General features: G+C 37.7%; 1 protein-coding gene across 2 annotated transcripts in view; it reads left to right on the top strand.

The window, feature by feature from the left end:
* Positions 1 to 19,998, top strand: part of GEMIN5 (gem nuclear organelle associated protein 5) — a 37,672-nt gene that overhangs the window by 6,805 nt on the left and 10,869 nt on the right. Inside the window, exons 8-21 of one of the 2 annotated variants that reach the window (XM_040241457.1) lie at positions 836 to 1,048; positions 1,847 to 1,932; positions 6,208 to 6,290; positions 7,453 to 7,586; positions 8,849 to 8,922; positions 9,627 to 9,808; positions 11,604 to 11,743; positions 12,757 to 12,928; positions 15,116 to 15,343; positions 15,845 to 15,958; positions 16,337 to 16,459; positions 17,449 to 17,547; positions 17,967 to 18,104; positions 18,899 to 19,046. In XM_040241457.1, coding sequence (XP_040097391.1) covers positions 836 to 1,048; positions 1,847 to 1,932; positions 6,208 to 6,290; positions 7,453 to 7,586; positions 8,849 to 8,922; positions 9,627 to 9,808; positions 11,604 to 11,743; positions 12,757 to 12,928; positions 15,116 to 15,343; positions 15,845 to 15,958; positions 16,337 to 16,459; positions 17,449 to 17,547; positions 17,967 to 18,104; positions 18,899 to 19,046 — 1,934 coding nt within the window. The remainder of the gene's footprint in view (positions 1 to 835; positions 1,049 to 1,846; positions 1,933 to 6,207; positions 6,291 to 7,452; positions 7,587 to 8,848; positions 8,923 to 9,626; positions 9,809 to 11,603; positions 11,744 to 12,756; positions 12,929 to 15,115; positions 15,344 to 15,844; positions 15,959 to 16,336; positions 16,460 to 17,448; positions 17,548 to 17,966; positions 18,105 to 18,898; positions 19,047 to 19,998) is intronic. The other variant, XM_040241458.1, reaches the window with a different exon arrangement.

The following is a 19,998-nucleotide window of genomic DNA, read 5'->3' on the forward strand; positions in this document are numbered from 1 at the left end:
TGTATATTGGTGATTTATGACTTGGATAGGATTAGAGGACTTTTTCAAACTATCATCAGTTCTCACACCTCACCTTGCTCCCAGGTTCCAATTTCAAAGTTACTGTTTCTGATTGGCATTAAATACATTAGCAGTAGAGAAGTAAAGGGAAGGGGAGGAACAACCAAGATGTCTTTTTGTTAAAGCAGATACGATAAGGAAGAGATGTGTGCATGGAAGGATGTGAGAGGTCATCATGGTTTAGCTTTAAAATATCCTTGTCTATATAGTTTTGGTTGCAGAATCATCTGCTCTTGGCAGAGTCTCTGTAAGAGAGAATTGGCTTTATCTAAGTAACCTTACTGTTTTTCAGTAATGAAAGCTTGTTTGATAGATTTTGTTTTCTCCCAAGTCACTGTGTTAATAAACAAGTGAAGATTAAAAACTTAGCCCTCCTCTTCCAACGGATATGGTAACATGTTTTGCTTTTTGAAATAAACTCTGATTCTTCCACTGTCCTGAGACCATCGTCATCTTTCTTCTTTACTTTTTTTTTGAGTTTACCAAATGAGATTATCAATGCTGTAATACTGTAGAAAGGCCAGTGGACTCTGGGAAATAGGAAGCCTGAGTTCTAGTGTATTGTGTGCCTTCAATTCACTTGGCATCTTAGGGAATAAATGTATTCCAAGATCCCTTTGAACTCTACAGTTTACTGCTTTTTTTTTCTAATTCCTAGTGGAATAGGTAAGTTACATTCTCCTGCTGCACTCATTGAGCCCATTCTGTCTGAAACGTTGATTGTTTTTCCTGTTTCTCCGATCTTCATAAAGACCTTAACCCTTAACCTTTTCAGGTAAAATGTTGGGACATAGCCACTCTGGAGTGCTGCTGGACCCTGCCTTCCCTCGGTGGGTTTGCCTACAGTCTGGCTTTCTCTCCTGTGGACACAGGCTGCTTAGCGATAGGCGTCGGGGATGGCATGATCCGCATATGGAATACACTCTCCATAAAGAACAACTATGATGTGAAAAATTTTTGGCAAGGTGTTAAGTCCAAGGTTACAGCGGTAAGGATGCGTTCTTTGAACTTGCCATACACTGTTTTCAAATAACTAATTCTCTCTTAGAGAATACCTATTCACACAAATGACCTCCATAGGGAATTTACACTTCAAGAATATTTTTGATGCAATTTGAAACTGGGAAAGCACAGGGACCCTCCCTAACCAAACGCATTACCTCCTAATTCCGAAATTTAGCTTTGTTTTGTAAAATTACATTTTTATTCAAGTCACCCTATTTTCTAATAGTAAGAAATTTAAAATAACCTGGATGTGCGTGCATTCATAGGAGGTACATTAAATTATAATATAACCACATGGGGAATAATGTTTGTGATTTTTTAAAAACCCACAGTACAGAAGTGTAGAAAGCAAAAATGTTTTCTTTTCCACCCTTGACTCTATTCTCCCACTTCCATAATCCAAAGAACCACCGTTGATGTATCTTTCCAAGCTTTGTTAATTAATAATAGAATCGTATTTTCTAAATTGTTCTGTAATCTTTTACTCCCCAACCAACAATGTATCATGCACATCATTTAAACATTTGATCCTATTTTTGTTTTTCAATTATATGTAAAGTTTACTCACAAAAAATTTCTAGAAAGATACAGAACTGGTAGTGGGGTGTTTTGGATGGTGAAATTACAAGTGACTTTATTTTTAATACTATTTTTCCTTTAAATAATGAGAATTTGTTACTTTTAAAATTGACAACAAGAGCAAGAAATATTTCCAGCTGAACGCTGAAGTATAACCTAATGAATCCCTTAACAGTGCCCCTTTCTTCCTATTTCCTTGTAGCTGTGCTGGCACCCGACCAAGGAAGGCTGCTTAGCTTTTGGAACTGACGATGGAAAAGTGGGATTGTACGACACCTACTCCAACAAGTAAGAAATAGATGATCTTTATTTAGCCCACTGACCAAAATGTTAGTGAGTTCATTTTGAGTTCATAGACCCAGATGTTTATCATAGTAAGACTGGGAAGCATCTTTAAGATTCTGACTTTGAGATGGGCTTAAAATTCAGAATTTTATTTTTAAAACATTTTTTCAGGTGATAGTGACGGTTCAGCCCATCTGACCTGTGAACACCACTGAAGTTTTTTTTTTCAGGAAAACATTTTCTTTTGTTTTCCCCCAACATCTTTTTTACAAACGTTTTCAGGCATCCAAGAATGTCAAGTTATACATAGGGGCTTCCCTGGTGGCTCAGGTGGTAAAGAATCTGCTTGCAATGCAGGAGACCCGGGTCTGATCCCTGAATTGGGAAGATCCCCTGGAGAACAGAATGGCTACCGACTATAGTATTTGGACAGAGAAGCATGGTGGGCTAGTTTATAGCGTTGCAAAGAGTCAGACACAACTGAGCGACTGATATTTATATGGGCCTCCCTGGTGGCTAAGACCATAAAGAATCTGCCCTCAATGTGGGAGACCCAGGTTTGATCCCTGGTTGGGAAGATCCCCTAGAGAAGGAAATGGCTACCACTCCAGTGTTGTTGAGCATAGAATTCCATGGACAGAGGAGCCTGGCGGGCTAGTCCATGAGGTCACAGAGTCAGACAACTGAGTGGCTAACACTTTCACTTTCAAGAATGTTAAAAGCTTAGAATAAAGAACATCTCTGTTTGTTCCATTTTGAATTACCAGTTGTTAACATTTTGCCATACTTTTGGTACACTTAACAAAGATTAGCAGTAATCCATAATATGATATAATATCCTGTGCATATACAAATTTCCTCAGTTGAGCCAAAAATGTTTTTCTAGCAATTTTTTTCAAACCTTTTTTTAATCAGGGGTCACACATTGTATTTTTTTATGTCTCTTTAGCCTTTTATTATAGAATAGTCCCCCACTTCTTTCCATAACACTGCCTTTTCAATTTGAAGATTCCAGATAAGTTGTTTTCTAGCATATTCTACATTTTGGACTTGTCTAGTTAATTCTTTGTGGTGACTTGTAATTCAGTTCACTCTTTCCTGTATTTCCTATATTCCTTGTCTTCCCTGTATTGCCTATAAACTTTCTAGAACAGCACTGTGTCTTTAGTCACAGGTGGCTACTGAAGTGTGCTAAGTGTAGAACACACTTGAGAGTTCAAAAAAGAAAAGAATGTAAGATGCCTCAATATTTATTTTAATTAGATTTTAAAAGGTAATACTTTTTATATACTGAGCTAATTCCTAAAATTGAATTTCACTTGTTTCTGATACTTCTGTTAACATAGCTACTAGAAAGCTTTAAGTTGCAGACGGGGTTTGTATTTATGGCTCACAGTATAAATCTATTGGACACAGCTATTCTGAGTGCTTGATTAGATTCCAAACCTGCACTGTTCAGTTTGGTAGCCACTGGCCACATGTGGCTACTTATGCTTAATTAAAATTAAATAAAATTAGAGATTGAGCTCCTAGTCACATGTGCCACACTGCCAGTGCTCAAGGGCCATATCTGGCTAAGGGCTACTTTATTGGACAGCACTGTTCTAGGCTAGGGATTAGAAAACTGTGGCCCATGAGCTAAGAAAGTGTTTAGTCGCTCAGTCGTGTCCGACTCTTACAATCCCATGAACTGTAGCCTGCCAGGATCCTCTGACCATGGGATTTTTCAGGCAAGAATACTGGAGTGGGTTGCCATTTCCTCCTCCAAGGGGTCTTCCCAACCCAGGGATCAAACCCAAGTCTCCTGCATTGCAGGCGGATTCTTTACCATCTGAGCCACCAGGGATGCCCATGAGTTAAGAATAGTTTTATCTTTTAAAAATCAATGAAAAAGAATCAAGAATATTTCAGGCAATGTGTGAAAAGTAAATAAAATTCAAGTTTCTCTGTCCGTAAAGTTTTATTAGAGCCCTGCCACACTCATTTCATTACATCTTATCTGAGGCTGCTTGTGTGCTACACAGCAAAGTGGATGGACTGTGACAAAAACTGCTTGACTCACAAAGTCTGAAGCACTGACTACCTGGCCCTTTACAGAAAAAGTTTGCCTATTCCTGTTCTAGATCATTTGCACCTAATTGAGAATCATTCATTATACAATAGAGCTAACCTTTTCATGTGCCAATTGTTTAAGTACTTGTGTATAACTTGTTGTTTATTGTTTAATCACTAAGTCATATCCGACTTTTTGCAACCCTATGGACTATAGGCCACCAGGCTCCTCTTGGGATTTCCCAGGCAAGAATACTGAGTGGGTAGCCATTCCCTTCTCCAGGGGATCTTCCTAAGCCAGGGATCGAACCTATATCTCCTGCATTGGCAGGCAGATTCTTTACCAGTGAACCACCAGGGAAGACCCTATGTATAACTTACACATAGTTAACTGTTTCTCCATTTTTAATCTTTTTTTTTTTAAAGGCTACACTGTTTCAAAGAAGTACTTAATAAAATAAAATTATATATCAATTTAAATAGCTTTGTGTCAGTACAAAATTACTAATTCTAGCAAATTACTATCTTTGGCTTATTATAAGCTAAATATTCAAACTGACAGCAGCAAAGGTATATAGTAGGAGGAAGGACGTTACTGTAGATATATTGCTAGGTATTAAGCCAGAAACGGTTTTTCTATTTCCTTTAGCCAAAGAAAATTTGGTTTATTGTCTAGACTGATCATGATAAATGTGTTAGATACATGGAAATAAAGACGTCAACAGCTCATTCAGTCACAGATACTGGAATTCTAAAATCACACAAAGAGTACAGTATATGTTAAAGGTATTAACTGCACTGCCCTGTCTGGACACATCACATATCATTAATCAACCACAACCTTCAAAAATACCCTGAAGAGCAAGGTTTCCTTTTTTAAAAAGAAATAAAAACCAAAAACTCGAACTACCGTATGACCCAGCAATTTCACTCCTCAAGATGTATCCAAAAAAAACAAAAACACTCATTCTAAAAGATACATGCACCCCAATCTTCAAAGCAGCATTATTTACCATTGCCAGGTATGGGAGTAACCTAAATGTCCATCAGCAGATGAAAGGATAAAAAAAGATGTGTGTACACATACACACAGGAGTGCTACTCAGCCATAAAAAACAATGAAATTTCACCATTTGCAGCCACGTGGTTGGATGTAAAGGACATTATTTCATTAAGTGAAATAAGTCAGACAGAAAAAGACAAGTAGTCTATGATATCACTTATATATGGACTCTAAAAAATACAACCAACTACTGAATATAACAAAAAAGAAGCAGACTCACAGATACATAGAACAAACTACTGGTTACCAGTGGGGGGTGGGGTGGATTATAGAGATGGAGAAGGGGAAGGTATAAACTATTGGGTGTAAGGCTCAAGGGTGTATTGTATAACATGGGGAGTATACCCAGCATTTTGTAATAACTAAATGGAAAGTAATCTTAAAAAATTGTAAAACATTGAAAAAAATTTTAAATAAATACCATTATTAGGTAGAAAGGATGGAAGAAATGAGTGTTTGTGAAGAATAAAAATACTAGTCCAAAGAAAAAAAAACCTAAAAAGCTATCTACTCTGAAGTCTTGGGAAGTCCCTGGCTATCCAGTGGCTAGAACTGCATGCTGCTACTGCAGGAGGCACAGTTTCAATCCTTGGTCCAGGATCCTGCAAGCTGCTTAGAACAGCCAAAAATAAATAAATTAAGCCTTAGTTTGAGAATGTGATGTTAATGACAGGTTAAGCCAAAAATGATTCTAGTCTTTTACTTGAATAAAAGGTGGAGATATTTGCATAGTGATTATATATGCTTAGTAGTAACCTTAGTTCTGGGCTGAACAGTTTGCATTTTCTGTCTTGTCCTGTTTTTCTCAAGTTGTGGATAGCCTTTACTTTTGTATATAACTACAGTAATTTTAGAATATTTGACATTTAGGTGAAGTGAGAAATTCAGGGATAGGGAAAATGACCCCAAACTAGCCAATTAAGGGATATTAATAACTTTTTTCTAGATAAAGTATGTTTGGGACTTATTTTTTAGTTGCTCTTATTACATGATATATTATTTAAATGTTTGCTTCTTTACAATCAGCTACTTGGAGATGGATACTGTTATTTTTCTTTAATATCAGCAACTAAGTTTGTAACAGGCAACTTTTTAAAAAAAGATGGTCTCTTTTCCACTGTACCTTTTTAAATCTTTCTGTTTATAATTTCCCTTCCCCCCAGACCTCCACAGATTTCCAGCACATATCACAAGAAGACTGTGTACTCGTTAGCCTGGGGACCACCAGTACCTGCCATGGCACTCGGTAAGTATCTGAATCATTCTCTAACAAACTTAAGAGTATTCTCTTTCAACTTAATCCTAGGATATTCAACCTGGAAAAAGTCATAAACATTCTAGTGCAATAAATCCTTATGCAGGCTGCTGTGTTGTCCCTGGGGTCCGTGAGGGCAGTTGTAACAGGTGATCAGTTAGAAACCATTCACCTAGAATAAGCCTCTCCAAATTATAGTATTTGGTCTCTCTGAGCTGAATTTTTTATTGTGAATACAGTTATCTCATGCTAGGTCCTGATACCTAATCTAATAATTTTCACTAAAACTTGCTATCGCCTTTTAATTTTATCAGAATTATAATGTTGGGTCTTCCTTGGCAGTCCAGTGGTGCAGACTGCATGCTCTCACTGCCAGGTGCCCAGGTTCAGTTCCTGGCTGGGCAACTAAGATCCCACAAGCCACTCAGTGTGGCCAAAAAAATAAACACTTTATTTTTAAAAATTTTTTAAAGAATTATAATGTTAATGATCATCTGTTTCAGCCTACAGTTAAAGCAGGGTTAGAATTTCTCAGATGATCTCTTGTTGCCTGTGAATACATTCTGACCCTTTTCTAGCCCCTCAGTCTTGCCTTTCTTATTCCTAGGTCTTGCAGAATTTATAAATTGAATGTGTTCAGCAAAATCTTTAGTAGTCTTTTCTTCAGCATCTATAGTGGAACATCTGTATATCTGCCTAACTGCAGTGTAAGTCATCAGAACTCAAGCAGCATTATAGTTGTAGTTCATTCATTCATTTAGCAAATGCTGATCCTTGATTTGTGCCAAACAGTTCTACAGTAGTGAAAATAAAATGTGTCCTTACAAAAACCCATCAGAACCACTGTTTACTTCCTAAAATAAACAGGAAAGTTACTATAACACCAACTGCTTTGAGAATAGCTTCTTACATTTAGTCATAGGAAGTCCTGCAGCTTCATATATTTAAATGCCAGACAGTACTTATTTCTGTAAGAGAAGATAAATTCCCCAAAACTTTGAGAACATGTCTTCTGATCCCAGCTTTGGCACCCCTACTGTTCTGAGTGGCAGAAGATAAAACATGTCATAGTATAATATGGTCATATTAAGCAACAAACAGTTAAGCTGGTGAAGTACAAAACTGATAAGCTTTCTTTTCTTATTCCATGTAGGAGAAGGAGACAGACCTTCCCTCACTTTATACAGTTGTGGAGGAGAAGGGATTGTCTTACAGCACAACCCTTGGAAGCTTAGTGGAGAGGCCTCTGACATCAACAAACTCATCAGGGATACCAATTCAATCAAAGTAAGTTCTTGTGATTTGAAGTCTTCTCATGATCTCTCTGTTTTATCTTCTCATCTTGCATGATAAATGCCATTATGTGAGGTATCCATTATGCTGTCAGATTTCAGGCTTCTCTCAGTTGCAATGGTTATTTATTATAAACTTTCAGATCTTGAATATAAAGCACCCTTTTCACACCTGCCACTTTCTCCAGAGGGAGGTGTTTGTAAAACTTACTTTATAATATGTTATCCAAGTACAACTATGAGGTATTTTGCTCAAAACAGAATTATCATTTGGTTTTTTAGTGAAATAATGACAGATTTATACAGAAGCTGCAAAAATAATGCAAATAATTTCCTTATATCTTTCACCCAGATTTCCACGTTTAATCACATTTTCTTTACCTTTATATCAATGTATCTGTATGCCAGAACTGTCTTTTTAAGTGAAACCGTAAATGTTGAGTTTTTCTTACTCTTTCAAATGAGCATTTTTTACTTTTGCTCATTATTTGTGTATGGCTATTTTTGTTATAAAAATAATATTTAATCATAAATTGAATTGTTTTTAATGGCTATATTCCTTCATGTTTTAAATGTTATCTGAACATTCAACAATGAATAAAAGAGGCAAAATTCCTGTTCCTAACAAGCTTTTAGTTTTGTAAGACTTAAATAATATAGATCAGAAGTTCACATAAGGAATTTGGGCCGGAAATGGAAATTTAGAGTCCCTTTATATGAGTGGTAGCTAAAGAAGCTGTGGGCATGTATGAGGTGGTCTGTGGAGAGACAAGTAAGAAAAGAAGAGGGCCCAGGCAGCCTTGGGGAACAAAGGAACTGTTCTCTAATAAAAAGAGAAGAAGAGAAAAATAAAATTCTGGAAAAGAAACAGAAGAGATGGGAAGAAAAGAGAGTGGCGTATATGACTTCTCTTAAGATGACTGCCCCCATGTTATCGAAGCCAGTGGACATGTTTCATGTCTTACTGTGGGATAAAAATCATTTTAATTAAGTTCATTTCACAAGGTTAGATACTGCAAACATTTAGTATTCACTGGCCTGTCTTTTGTCCCAGTTAGGAAATCATATTTAGAATACTTGTTCTTAGTAACTATTTGGCAAATTATGTAGATTATTTATAAGAATGGCTGTTGTAATTAGAACATTTTTAAACCAAGGTTTGTTGTTTTTTTTCCCCTCACACTGTCATCATTGATTTGTAAGCTGTGTGGCAAGAACAACGTTTTTAGTAGAGATTGGTTTGTTTTGCTTTTCTAGTACAAATTGCCTGTACACACAGAGATCAGCTGGAAAGCAGATGGCAAAATCATGGCTCTTGGCAATGAAGATGGGTATGTGTTTGTTTCTTTAAAAAAAAAACTTTGTAATTGCACATATATTTGATCACAAGCTAGTGCCATCTGTAATGTTAGTTGGGAAAGCCTAGCTGTATTTGATATTCTGACTTATCCCTGATATCCTTAAATAACTCAGGAGCTCTCTGCATTATTGAGAACTGCAAAATAAGTTAAGTATTTATAGCTCAAAGAGAATGTTTGCCTACTCTGTTTTGGTTGTAATATACTTCAAAGAATGCCCATCTCCAGAATTAAGTTCCCTAAATCTCCTTTCATTCTTTTTAAAGAAAAAAAAAAAGCAGAAATGCTTTTTAGCTCTTATTATATCCTTTCCAATGTTTTGGTTTGGTTTTTTAGGGTGGTTTGTTTTGTTTTGCCCTTTCCAGTGTTGATCATAGTAACATGGTACTGTTTCAGCCATTGGTGTATTAATTCTTCTTTTAGTTTTTCCCTGGTACCATTTATTATTTTTAGAGCATGATAAATACAGCTTTCCAGAGGTTGTTGAGATTTATTAAAGCTGCTGAAAGAACTGCCTTTTGTACCTGATTTTTTGTAAGAGAGTAACCTCTGCAGTTTAGATTGGGTTACCCTATTCCATTTCACCTTTCTTTGACTGATGGAATGAGGGTGATACCTGCTTGCACTGAACTGTAATTTGAGCATCCTTTCTTATCTTGGTGTGTTTCTTATTCCAGATCAATAGAAATATTCAGGGTTCCTAACCTGAAACTGATCTGCACCATCCAGCAACATCATAAGCTTGTGAATACCATTAGCTGGCATCATGAGCATGGCAGCCAGCCAGAACTGAGCTATCTGATGGCCTCTGGCTCCAACAATGCAGTCATTTATGTGCACAACCTGCAGACTGTCATAGGTAACTTTGGTTTCTTTCCATACTGGGGGTAGTATATGTGTTCAGCTACTTTTTGTTCCAGTCTTCGTACACTTTCCTTTTTCTTTGGTATTAAACACTACTCTTACTATTTTTCTGCTTTCAAAAGTAATGTATTCACCTTATTTAAAACACAACAAAAATTTCAAACATGACAATACATGTTAACTTAGAAAGTGAAGTACCTCCCTTATTCCCATCCCTCATTGATAAACATTGCTGTTTCCTCCAAATTTTCTAAAGTATAGTTATTGCCAAGTCACTCTCCAAAAGATGGTGCCAATTTATATTCCCTTCCTTCAGTGTTTGAGTATTTGACACGTACAACACACATACCATCCCATGCCTGACTGCATCTAATTCTTACAATCCTGGGAGGTAGGTTTTGTTATCTTCATTTTCCTAATTGAGGCTCAGAGGGGTCAGCTCACTTCCATGCGTCCCACAGCTCAGATATGATAGGGCCCAGATTCAGTCCCACACTGTCTAATTGCAGCATCTGCATGTGTTCTGGTAACTACTAGTCCCTGCCTAGCAGGTTGATCTTTTTCATATTTTCATACAACTTATTCCCTAACAAGGCTTAAACTTCTCTGAACTTCCTCAGCACCTAGAAGTTAAGTGGTCAGAAGAGCCTTTTTTAATGTGAAAGAAGTATAATTACTTTTTTTCTTAATATGAAGAAAAAAACAAACACATAACCCATCTTCATTGCCAAGAGCTATAATTTTTGTTTTTTAATATGCTTTTGTTTATTTTGCCTGAAGAGACAAATCCAAAGTAATACTGCTATCATTTATGTCAAAGAGTTCCTTTCTAAGAGTTCTAAGGTTTCTAGTTTTACATTTAGGTCTTTAATCCACTGTGAGTTTATTTTTTTATAAGGTGTGAAAAAATGTTTTAATCTCATTCTTTCACAGGTAGCTGTCCAGTTTTTCCAGCATCACTTACAGGAGAACATTAACTTAATTCTTAAAAGCAGTGCAGATCTTTGTCTACTGAAATACTATCATCCTGGTTTGTTTTTTATTTCATATCTACTGAATAACAGAAAAAGGGAAAAAATGACCAGGAAAAACTTCATTTTTATCTTCTTATATTTAAATAATTCACACTTAGAGGAAAGTTGCAAAAATAGTATGAAGGACTACCATATACCTTTTCACAAATTCAACAACTTATAACCTTTTGTCATATTTGCTTTGTGCTGTGGTGTATGTATTTTCCAAAGTGTGTGTGTATTTTGTAAGAATAATGATATTCCCTTATATAACCACAATTCCATTATTCAGTTAATTTAATATAATAGTTTAATCTACCATGCTTATTCTAGTGTTGTCAGTTGATCCAATATTGTCCTTTATATCTCAGCCTTTTTTGTTTCTTCATCTTGATTTTTTTTTTTTTTTTTTTAAATACCAGCTGGTTATGTGGTAAATGTGTCCTCAGTTTGGTCTCATATATTCTTATGACTAGATTCAGGTCATTTTTAACTATACATGATAATACATCCTTCTTGGTATCACATCCTAAAGGCATTACTTCCATTTTGCTGGCTTTTAGAAAGAAAGAATGATAGCAAACACTTCTTACAGTCAGCCCATGTGCCAGGCACTGTGGATATGCCTACACTCTTAACCACTAAACAGTGCTGCCCAGTGAAAATCACGTAGAAAGCATGTGGTAACATCTTGACTCTTGCCATGTTAATTAAAACCCTCCTTTATGTCTTTCTGTTGCTATTATTGGTACCAATGACATCATCCCTGTCTTTTAGAGAGCAATCCTGAATCTCCAGTGACCATTACAGAGCCCTACCGGACCCTGTCAGGGCACACAGCCAAGATCACCAGTCTGGCATGGAGCCCACATCATGATGGAAGGCTGGTATCCGCTTCCTACGACGGTACAGCTCAGGTACTATTGCATCCCTGATTCTGCGGGTTCTTCACTACACACTCTAACTGAAACTCTTCTTCTCCCCTGCGATTTTTCTGAGCTCTCAGTTCAGTTCGGTTCAGTCGCTCAGTTGTGTCCAGCTCTTTGCGACCCCATGAACCACAGCACGTCCTAGAGGGCATTTTATTATATCTGGGCCCTTGGCAGGGTAAATTTGGGTTTTTTTGTAACTTATGTGAAAGAGAATATTGATAGGAACTAGCTAAACTGATGTTTTTAAAGATTTCACTTTGACCTACTGTCAGTATGATAGACTAAAGTTGATGTGAAAAGTACTCCTCCCATTCTGTTCTATCACAGAATGGTGACTATAAATCATGAAAAAAATACTTCTAATAATAACTCAGTAGCTCACATCTTCAAGTTCTCAAAAATAAAGATGAGATGCCAGGCCAGAGCTGTGAAGTGAGTTTCGGATATCAGAACCAGAACAGACCTCAGGAACTGGGGATCCATCATCAGTGATGGATGTCTGTCTCAGTACTGAGTGGTAAATGAGCTGTCTGCACAGAGCTGAGAGCCATGACTGGCTGCCCTTTGAAATGGAGACTGGAGTCATTCAGGAAATAGCGAGGAAATTGATCATTTGCCCTGAGACAGAAGAATCATCTGTGAGAAATTAGAACCCTTGCATCACACATGTAGATGTGGGCTCTGAATTAGAGGTATCAGAATCCCCAGCCCAAAGATAACATGCATTACTGGTTCAGGACAGTGAAATCCACAGGGCACCATTAAAAGCTTACTCAAAATCATTCCTATGGGAATGCCTCTATATCCCAGAATACAGAAACCTCCGTTAGGAAATAGCACTTTCTGAAACTGCAAGTACAAATTACAAGAGGAAATCAGAGTACACAGATTGTTTGTTTGTTTTTTTTAATTTTTTTTCAAAAATGTATACCAACACCCCCTCAGACAATAGAATAACCAAAAATTTATCTATTCTCTTGTGTGACTCTTGGTTTTAGGTGTGGGATACTCTCCAGGAAGAGCCTCTATGCAATTTCCGAGGACATCGAGGTCGACTGCTTTGCGTTGCATGGTCCCCGTTGGATCCAGATTGCATCTACTCAGGGGCAGATGATTTCTGTGTGTACAAATGGCTCACTTCCATGCAGGAACACTCCCGACCTCCGCAAGGTCAGTCAGAACCTGGAGCCTATAAGGGCTTGCCTCATTCCCTTTTTGCTTTCCTCAGTAAGTTATCAGTCATGCAAGGAGGACATTCAAGGAGGGCAATAGAGCAGTATGGTGGGAATGGAAGCCTGGGCAAGGATAGTAGCCCCAAGAGGTCTGAAGACAACACCTGAATAGTAACAAGTATACCTAGCACCCAGATCTTGTTTTCTAAATATCAGTCTCTTAAAAGGAACCTACCAGGGCTTCTTGGAGAAATGGCTAGTTCCAGGTTAGGCGGAAAAAATCTAAGATAAGTCTGCAGCATCATTTGCCACAAAGGTATAACTGAGGTCATCAAAAGGACAAAGAAACCAGCTTGAAGGGGCTGGCTACCCAAATGTGAGATAATCTGAACTTGAAAATAATTAACAGAATTTCACTTCTGGCTATAAGAGACTAACTGGAACCAGATTTTCCCACCCACCAGAAATAGCTAGAAAACTAAACAGGGTATATAAACAACTAGAAATGTACTCAAGAAATGAAACGATACATCCACATAAAGACTTATAAAAGAATCCTTATAGCTTAATCTGTAACTGCCACAAACCAGAAACAACACAAATGTCAGCTGGTAAATAAACTGTGGTATATACCCTATAGTGGAACTATTCAGCAATAAAAAGCAAGTAGCTACTTATAAATACAACAAAATGGGTGAACCTCAAAGATTATGCCTAGCAAAGTAAGCCTGGCACAGAAGACTAAACACTGTATAGTACTAATATAGAATATGAAATGTAGTTGTAAATCATACAAATTTCTAAAACAGACAAAACTAAACTACAGTGATAGCAAATCAATGACTGCCTGGGGCTCAGGGAGGAGGGGAATCTACACAAAGAGGCCTGAGGGGACATTTTGAAATAATGGCAACAGTTTATTTGTGGTGGTGGGTTACCCTATACATCTGTCTAAACTCATAAAAATGTTAAAAAAAACCTGGTATTTTTTCTTGTGTTAAATTATATCTCAGTAAGATGACTTGAAATCAAAAGATAAAAGCTTTCAAACTGAAAAAGTAAATAAGTAATAGTAAAGGGTTAAAACATTAAATAGGAATTCTTGAGTCCATACTGACCACTATAAAGTAACGGTCTAAATAAATAGACAAATGCAAAAGTTCTTTTCAGCAGAAGGCCACCTGGTAAGTGTAGACTGAATGATGGAACCGAAAATTGCCATTTGGCCATAATCATAGTAACAATTTTTAGTAAAACTAGTGGGGACAAACCTGCAAGGTACCGCCCTCCTTATTCAAGTAACTAAGTAAGTATTAGTTGCTCAGTCGTGCCTGACTCTTTGCGACCCCATGGACTGCAGCCCACCAGGCTCCTGTGTCCATGAACTTTTCCAGACAAGGATACTGGAGCAGATTGTCATTTCCTTCTCCAGGGGATCTTCCCGACCGACCCAGGGATCAAACCTAAGTCTCCTGCACTGCAGGCAGATGCTTTACCAACTGAGCTACAAGGAAAGCGCACCAAGTAATCAAAGTGAACCACAAATAATGAGACAAACAGAAATTATGTGCTGCCTCACAGGCTGCACCAGGACAAACACAGCCTCACTGGTTTGTATTGCAGCTGAAAGTACATAACCTAAATCTCATCATGCAGAAAATAAGGCAGACCCAATGTGAGGGAAATCAGACAAAATATCCTGTGATCTTCATGAGTTTCTAGTCATGAAAGTCAAAATAAAATCTGAGCCTGTTCTAGGCTGAAGGCAACTAGAGATGTCACAAGCCAGTGCCACATGTAGTCCTGGAGTGATTTCCTTTTGCTATGAAGGACACTTCTGGTGTAACTGGTAGAACCTGAATGAAGTGGGAATGAATAATCTATCAGTGTTAATTTCCTGATATTAATGGTTGTGCTGTGATGATGCAGAATATCCTTCTTTGTAGGATATACACTAAAGTATTCAGGGGTAAATGGGCATCGTGTTTATGATTTAATGAAATCTGGAAAGGGTTTGGTTTGGTTAACATTTTGATAATATAACTAAGACTTCATTGGGAAGGTAGGGAAAAGGTAAGAATGTTATCAAAAAGAAGAGCAATAAGGTTTTGGAGTTTATCTCCTAGAGTGCTTTTAACCCAAATATATACTTTAATCTATCCTTTTCTGAATTGTGATTTTATAGGCAAGAAAAGTATTGAATTAGAGAAAAAGCGGCTCTCTCAACCTAAGCCAAAGCCCAAAAAGAAGAAAAAGCCCACCTTGAGAGTGCCTGTAAAGCAAGAATTATGTGACGGAAATGAAGAAGAGAGTGTAAAGGAGAGCCTGGGCCCTGTTGAGAATGGCGTGTCAGACCAGGAGACAGAGGAGGAAGCCCGCGAGCCAGAGCCACCCTGTGGTGTCACCCCGGCAGGCATGTAGCCGAATCTGAATCTCGTGTTTCACTCTCTAGCACTTAATAGTCCTGACCAGGAAACTAAGTCAGGTCTACCTTTGAAGTGTTAAGGGAATCTAATGGATGATTGGGATGGAAATAGTAAAGTTCTCTAGAGAAAACTTATCAACCTGGGCAGGGTAAGACTGTGGGACAAAGTGAAGCTGGGGCAGCGTATACATAGAACCTTACAAGTAAGGGCAAGTTTTTAAAGTTGTGGTGACTATAATCTTTTGTAATTTTCCTTAGATCAGTTAGTCAAGAGGTCTAGGTGATAAATCTACAGATTCCTGGAAGGCAGTTTGAGAGGTGGGGAAAGGGAGACTGACTACCCATGCTTCCTGTCTGAAATATTTCATCTTATATTTGGAGTAATAGATAAAATCACACTGTAAAGACTGGGATAGCTCTTAATTTTTAAAAAGAACTAGATTCTACATTGTTCTCATCCAAACTTTTTTCTTTCTCCCCATGATGTAGTTTCTAAAGAACCAATTATCTGCACTCCAGCAGCCTTAGGTTTTGAAAAGTCAAAAAGCACCATTAATAACAAAGTCACTTTACTGAAAAAGGAGGTACCTAAAGAGAAGCCAGGTTGGTATCTAATAACTAAAATAATTTGTTAAAGCATCCTCATTACATGCAAATGAAAACTCAACAGAGTATGGTTTTTTGGTTTTATTTTAGGTTTTAAATATTTATGTTTTGATTTGGGGTCATTTTTTTAGTACTTGGAAGAACTGTCATTTTGTAGTTGTTGATGTTGGTTCAGAGCCTTCACAGGGACTCTGTGTGTGTTGAAAGCACTACCCCCAGCTGCTAATAATTTAATTTGACAGCTTCCTTCTAAGAGTGGGAACGTTCTCTGCTCAGCAGTATTCCTCGAGTAGGTTGCATACACAGTGGACATGCATTGTTTGGGGTTTGTAATCAGTTCTTCTTCAGATGGTCTGTACTTGTATTACATTTCAGAAGCCTTAATCAAGAAGCGAAAAGCTCGTTCCATGCTTCCACTGAGTACAAGTCTGGACCACAGATCCAAAGAGGAGCTTCATCAGGACTGTTTGGTATTAGCCACCGCCAAACACTCCAAAGGTATAGAAATAAACTTCCCTGGCCCATCCGTAGTCTTCTGGGAACTGGCACATAAGTGCTTTTTTGGATGTTGAATGGATGAGTCAACAGATGTCCAAAATTATTGTGTTTCTGCATCAAGCCTGCTGTGGCTCTGCACTCTGACCGCTATCAACATTCCCCAGTGCCTTGGAGACATAATGCTCTGCTTTTCTGTTGTCAGGTTGTTGCCAGCCATCTGTGTGCTGGAATTGGTATAATGGTGGAAATATCTCGGTGTCAGTCAGTTCCATCAACTGTTTCTCCCCAGTAAACAGCATGTACACGTAGAAAAGAACATCATTTGTTTATTGGAAATATACCCTTAATATGGCAGTTCCTTTAAAATTTTTTGATGGAAATTTTTGTTTATAGGTTTTTTGGTTTTAACTTTTCAATGTCCTCACTAACGTGCGTTATTCTGACATTACAGCAACTTTTTCTTTTTAATTTTGAATTTTATGTGTTGAAAAGGGATGCACATGATAAAATGAAATTCAAACAGTCTCCCTCCCATCCCTCACCCCACCATTCCATTTCTCCCCTGAAGCCACTCTTATTATCATTCAGTTGCCTTTTTCAAAAACAATCTATATTGAATCCCTCTGTGGAAGATCCTAGTTTACATTACAGACTTTGCTTGTTAGTTTTTTTGGTCTTTTTTTTTTTACTGCATAAATACACTGAATTTGCGGTTGGCTTAACATTCCTTCTTCCTCCCCACCCCCAAATCTTTCTTTGAGCAAACTTCAAACTAAACTGTCTTACTGGATTTTGCCAAGACTGAGCCTAAAAAGCCTGAAGTATTTTCATATTTTGCTATCAGTAGGGGTCTCTGTTAGGGTACACAGGAGCACAGGACTCTCTCAGAATCTGAAATGGGCATTACAGACGTAGAATCAGAATTAACTGAACAGACAATAGTAATGTATTAAATCATTTTCATCTGAATTTTTGTCTTTTTGAATTAGCAGAGCCAAATGAGGATGTGTCTACTGATCTTGAGGAAAAATTTCACCTGGGGCTTTTCACAGACAGGGCTACCCTGTACAGAATGATTGAGGTTGAAGGTGAGGCAAGTCCAATCAACACAATCCTGTCTATCTTTATGCTTTCCTAACACTCTGTATGTAAGCCTTTAATGGCTCCCATCTTGTGGCATGTAATGACTAGTTTTACGTGTCAGCTAACTAGGCTTCGAATTCTGTTTGCAAGTTCAGACACCCCTTGCTCACATCTATCATAGGACCCTAAACTTTAGTGTTCATTCCGAGTGACTGAGTACAAGTGAAAGTGGCTGGGTGGACAGATGGCTGAGTGGGCGTCAGGCCCCACTACAAACACTCCTGGGAAGGGACTGACCCATTAGCGAGTGACTACGTATTCTAGAAATTTATTCCTCTCTTTCATCCTGCCTTTCTTTTTCTAGAAGACAATACAGACAAATGTTTCTGAAACATCTTCCAAATATTATTTATCCTCCAAACAGGAAAAAGTCACTTGGACAATGGCCACCCTGAGTTATTTCACCAGCTCATGCTTTGGAAAGGAGATCTAAAAGGTGTTCTGCAGACTGCAGCAGAAAGAGGGGAGCTGACAGACAATCTCGTGGCTATGGCACCAGTTGGTATGTTCTTTACCACAAAAGCTGTAGGGTACATCCACTAAAGATAGACATTGTCTTGAAAGACAGTTTGGCCAAGTATGATGATTAGGTTTAAAATCCACATACCCTTTGGCTCAGCAGTTCTAACTGTAGGAATTTAACTGTACCTACACATGCAAAATGAAAGATAACATGGACTGTGATTGCAGCAGTATCTGTAACAGCAAAGATCACAAGAACCTCGATGTCTGTCATACTCTGGCATTTATACATGTGTGGTTGTATATTCATAGACTGTTGCCAAAGGTTTCAAAAGAAACCAGTAATAATAGTTGTCTCTAGGGAAAGGAATTTGGACAAGTCTGGGTAGGAGGGCTCCAGGATAAAAAGGAAATTTTTTATGCCAGGCCGCATTTTTTAGCTTTTTATTCAGGTATGCAAAAGAGAGAGGGAGAGAAGTACCCAGGTCATGAATGTACCTGAATTTCACTAACTGAATACACCCTTGTTAACTAGCATCTGTATCAAGAAATATAACATTATCAGCACCTAGAAGCTTCTCTCATGCACTTTTTCACTCAGTCTGCATACACCCAAACAAGGGTAAGCACTATCTGACTTCCATACTCTTGCACATTTGAATGTTGTACTATTTTTTTATGTATTACATAATCAAAGAAACAGTTTACATTTCAAGGTATAGGGATGGGGAGAGATAGATGAAACAAATGATCATAACAGCAACTTAATTACTATCTAAATGTTCTGCTTAATGCAGTGACTAACAACAAGCATTTTCCTTTTTCTTCCTAAAGCCGGTTACCATGTGTGGGTATGGGCCGTGGAGGCTTTTGCCAAACAACTGTGTTTTCAGGACCAGTATGTCAAGGCTGCCTCTCACCTGCTTTCTATCCACAAAGTGTATGAAGCTGTGGAGCTGCTCAAGTCAAACCATTTCTACAGGTCTGTATGACCCAACAGTTGAACTAACAGTTGGATGTGATATGAAATTAACCTATATAACAGTTCTATTTCTTGACAACCACCATAAAACCTTTCCTGTAATTAAACATCTCAAATGTATACAAATATGTTCACTAGCTTAACAAGATCAACACATCCACCACCTATACTTAACAAAATGTTAACTCTCAGCAATATTTGCCACTGATCTTTTTTTAAATTTCTTTATAAAGTATCACAAATAGAGAAAACAGCATGATACAAATGAACTTAATGAATTATTAAAAGAGGAAATTGTTTAACCTGGGAAGGAAGAAGTATAGTATTCCAGACTTGGCTGAATTGCCTTTCCCCAGTTCTGTCCTCATCCCTTCTCTAGCAGTAACCACTCTGAGACTGATGCTGTTCAAGTTAATATTGTTTCACTGCAATACATATGTAAGTACAGAAAACAAAAGCAACAAAATATGTCTTATTTTAAAATTTTTGCTAGTATTTATTTTTATTTATTTGACAACTAAGACTCTTAGTTGCTGCACGTGGGATCTAGTTCCCTGACCAGGGATCGGACCCTAGCCCCCTGCATTGGGAGCTCAGAGTCTAAGCCACTGGACCACCAGGGAGGTTCCCAAAATATTTCTTATACACAGCATACAACTGGGTTTTGTTTTTTTGTCTAGTCTGACAATCTCTGCCTTTTAATTGTGGTGTTTTAATGTAAATATTGGTATGACTGAGTTAAGTCTACCATTTTGCTATTTTTTTTTCCTCCTTTCTTTTGGACTTTATCTCTAATACTGGCTTCTCAGCTATAATCCTTTATTTTCTTAATGGTTGCTTTAGGATTTGTGATGAGCATTTCTAATTTATCAGTTTACCTCCAATAACATTGTACCAGTTCTTGCATGCGTCACACTTTTCTTCCTATGCATTCCACTGTTGCTGTCGTATA

This window comes from Oryx dammah, unplaced genomic scaffold, assembly GCF_014754425.2.
Source record: "Oryx dammah isolate SB20612 unplaced genomic scaffold, SCBI_Odam_1.1 HiC_scaffold_5, whole genome shotgun sequence".
In the NCBI taxonomy this organism is placed as follows: domain Eukaryota; kingdom Metazoa; phylum Chordata; class Mammalia; order Artiodactyla; family Bovidae; genus Oryx; species Oryx dammah.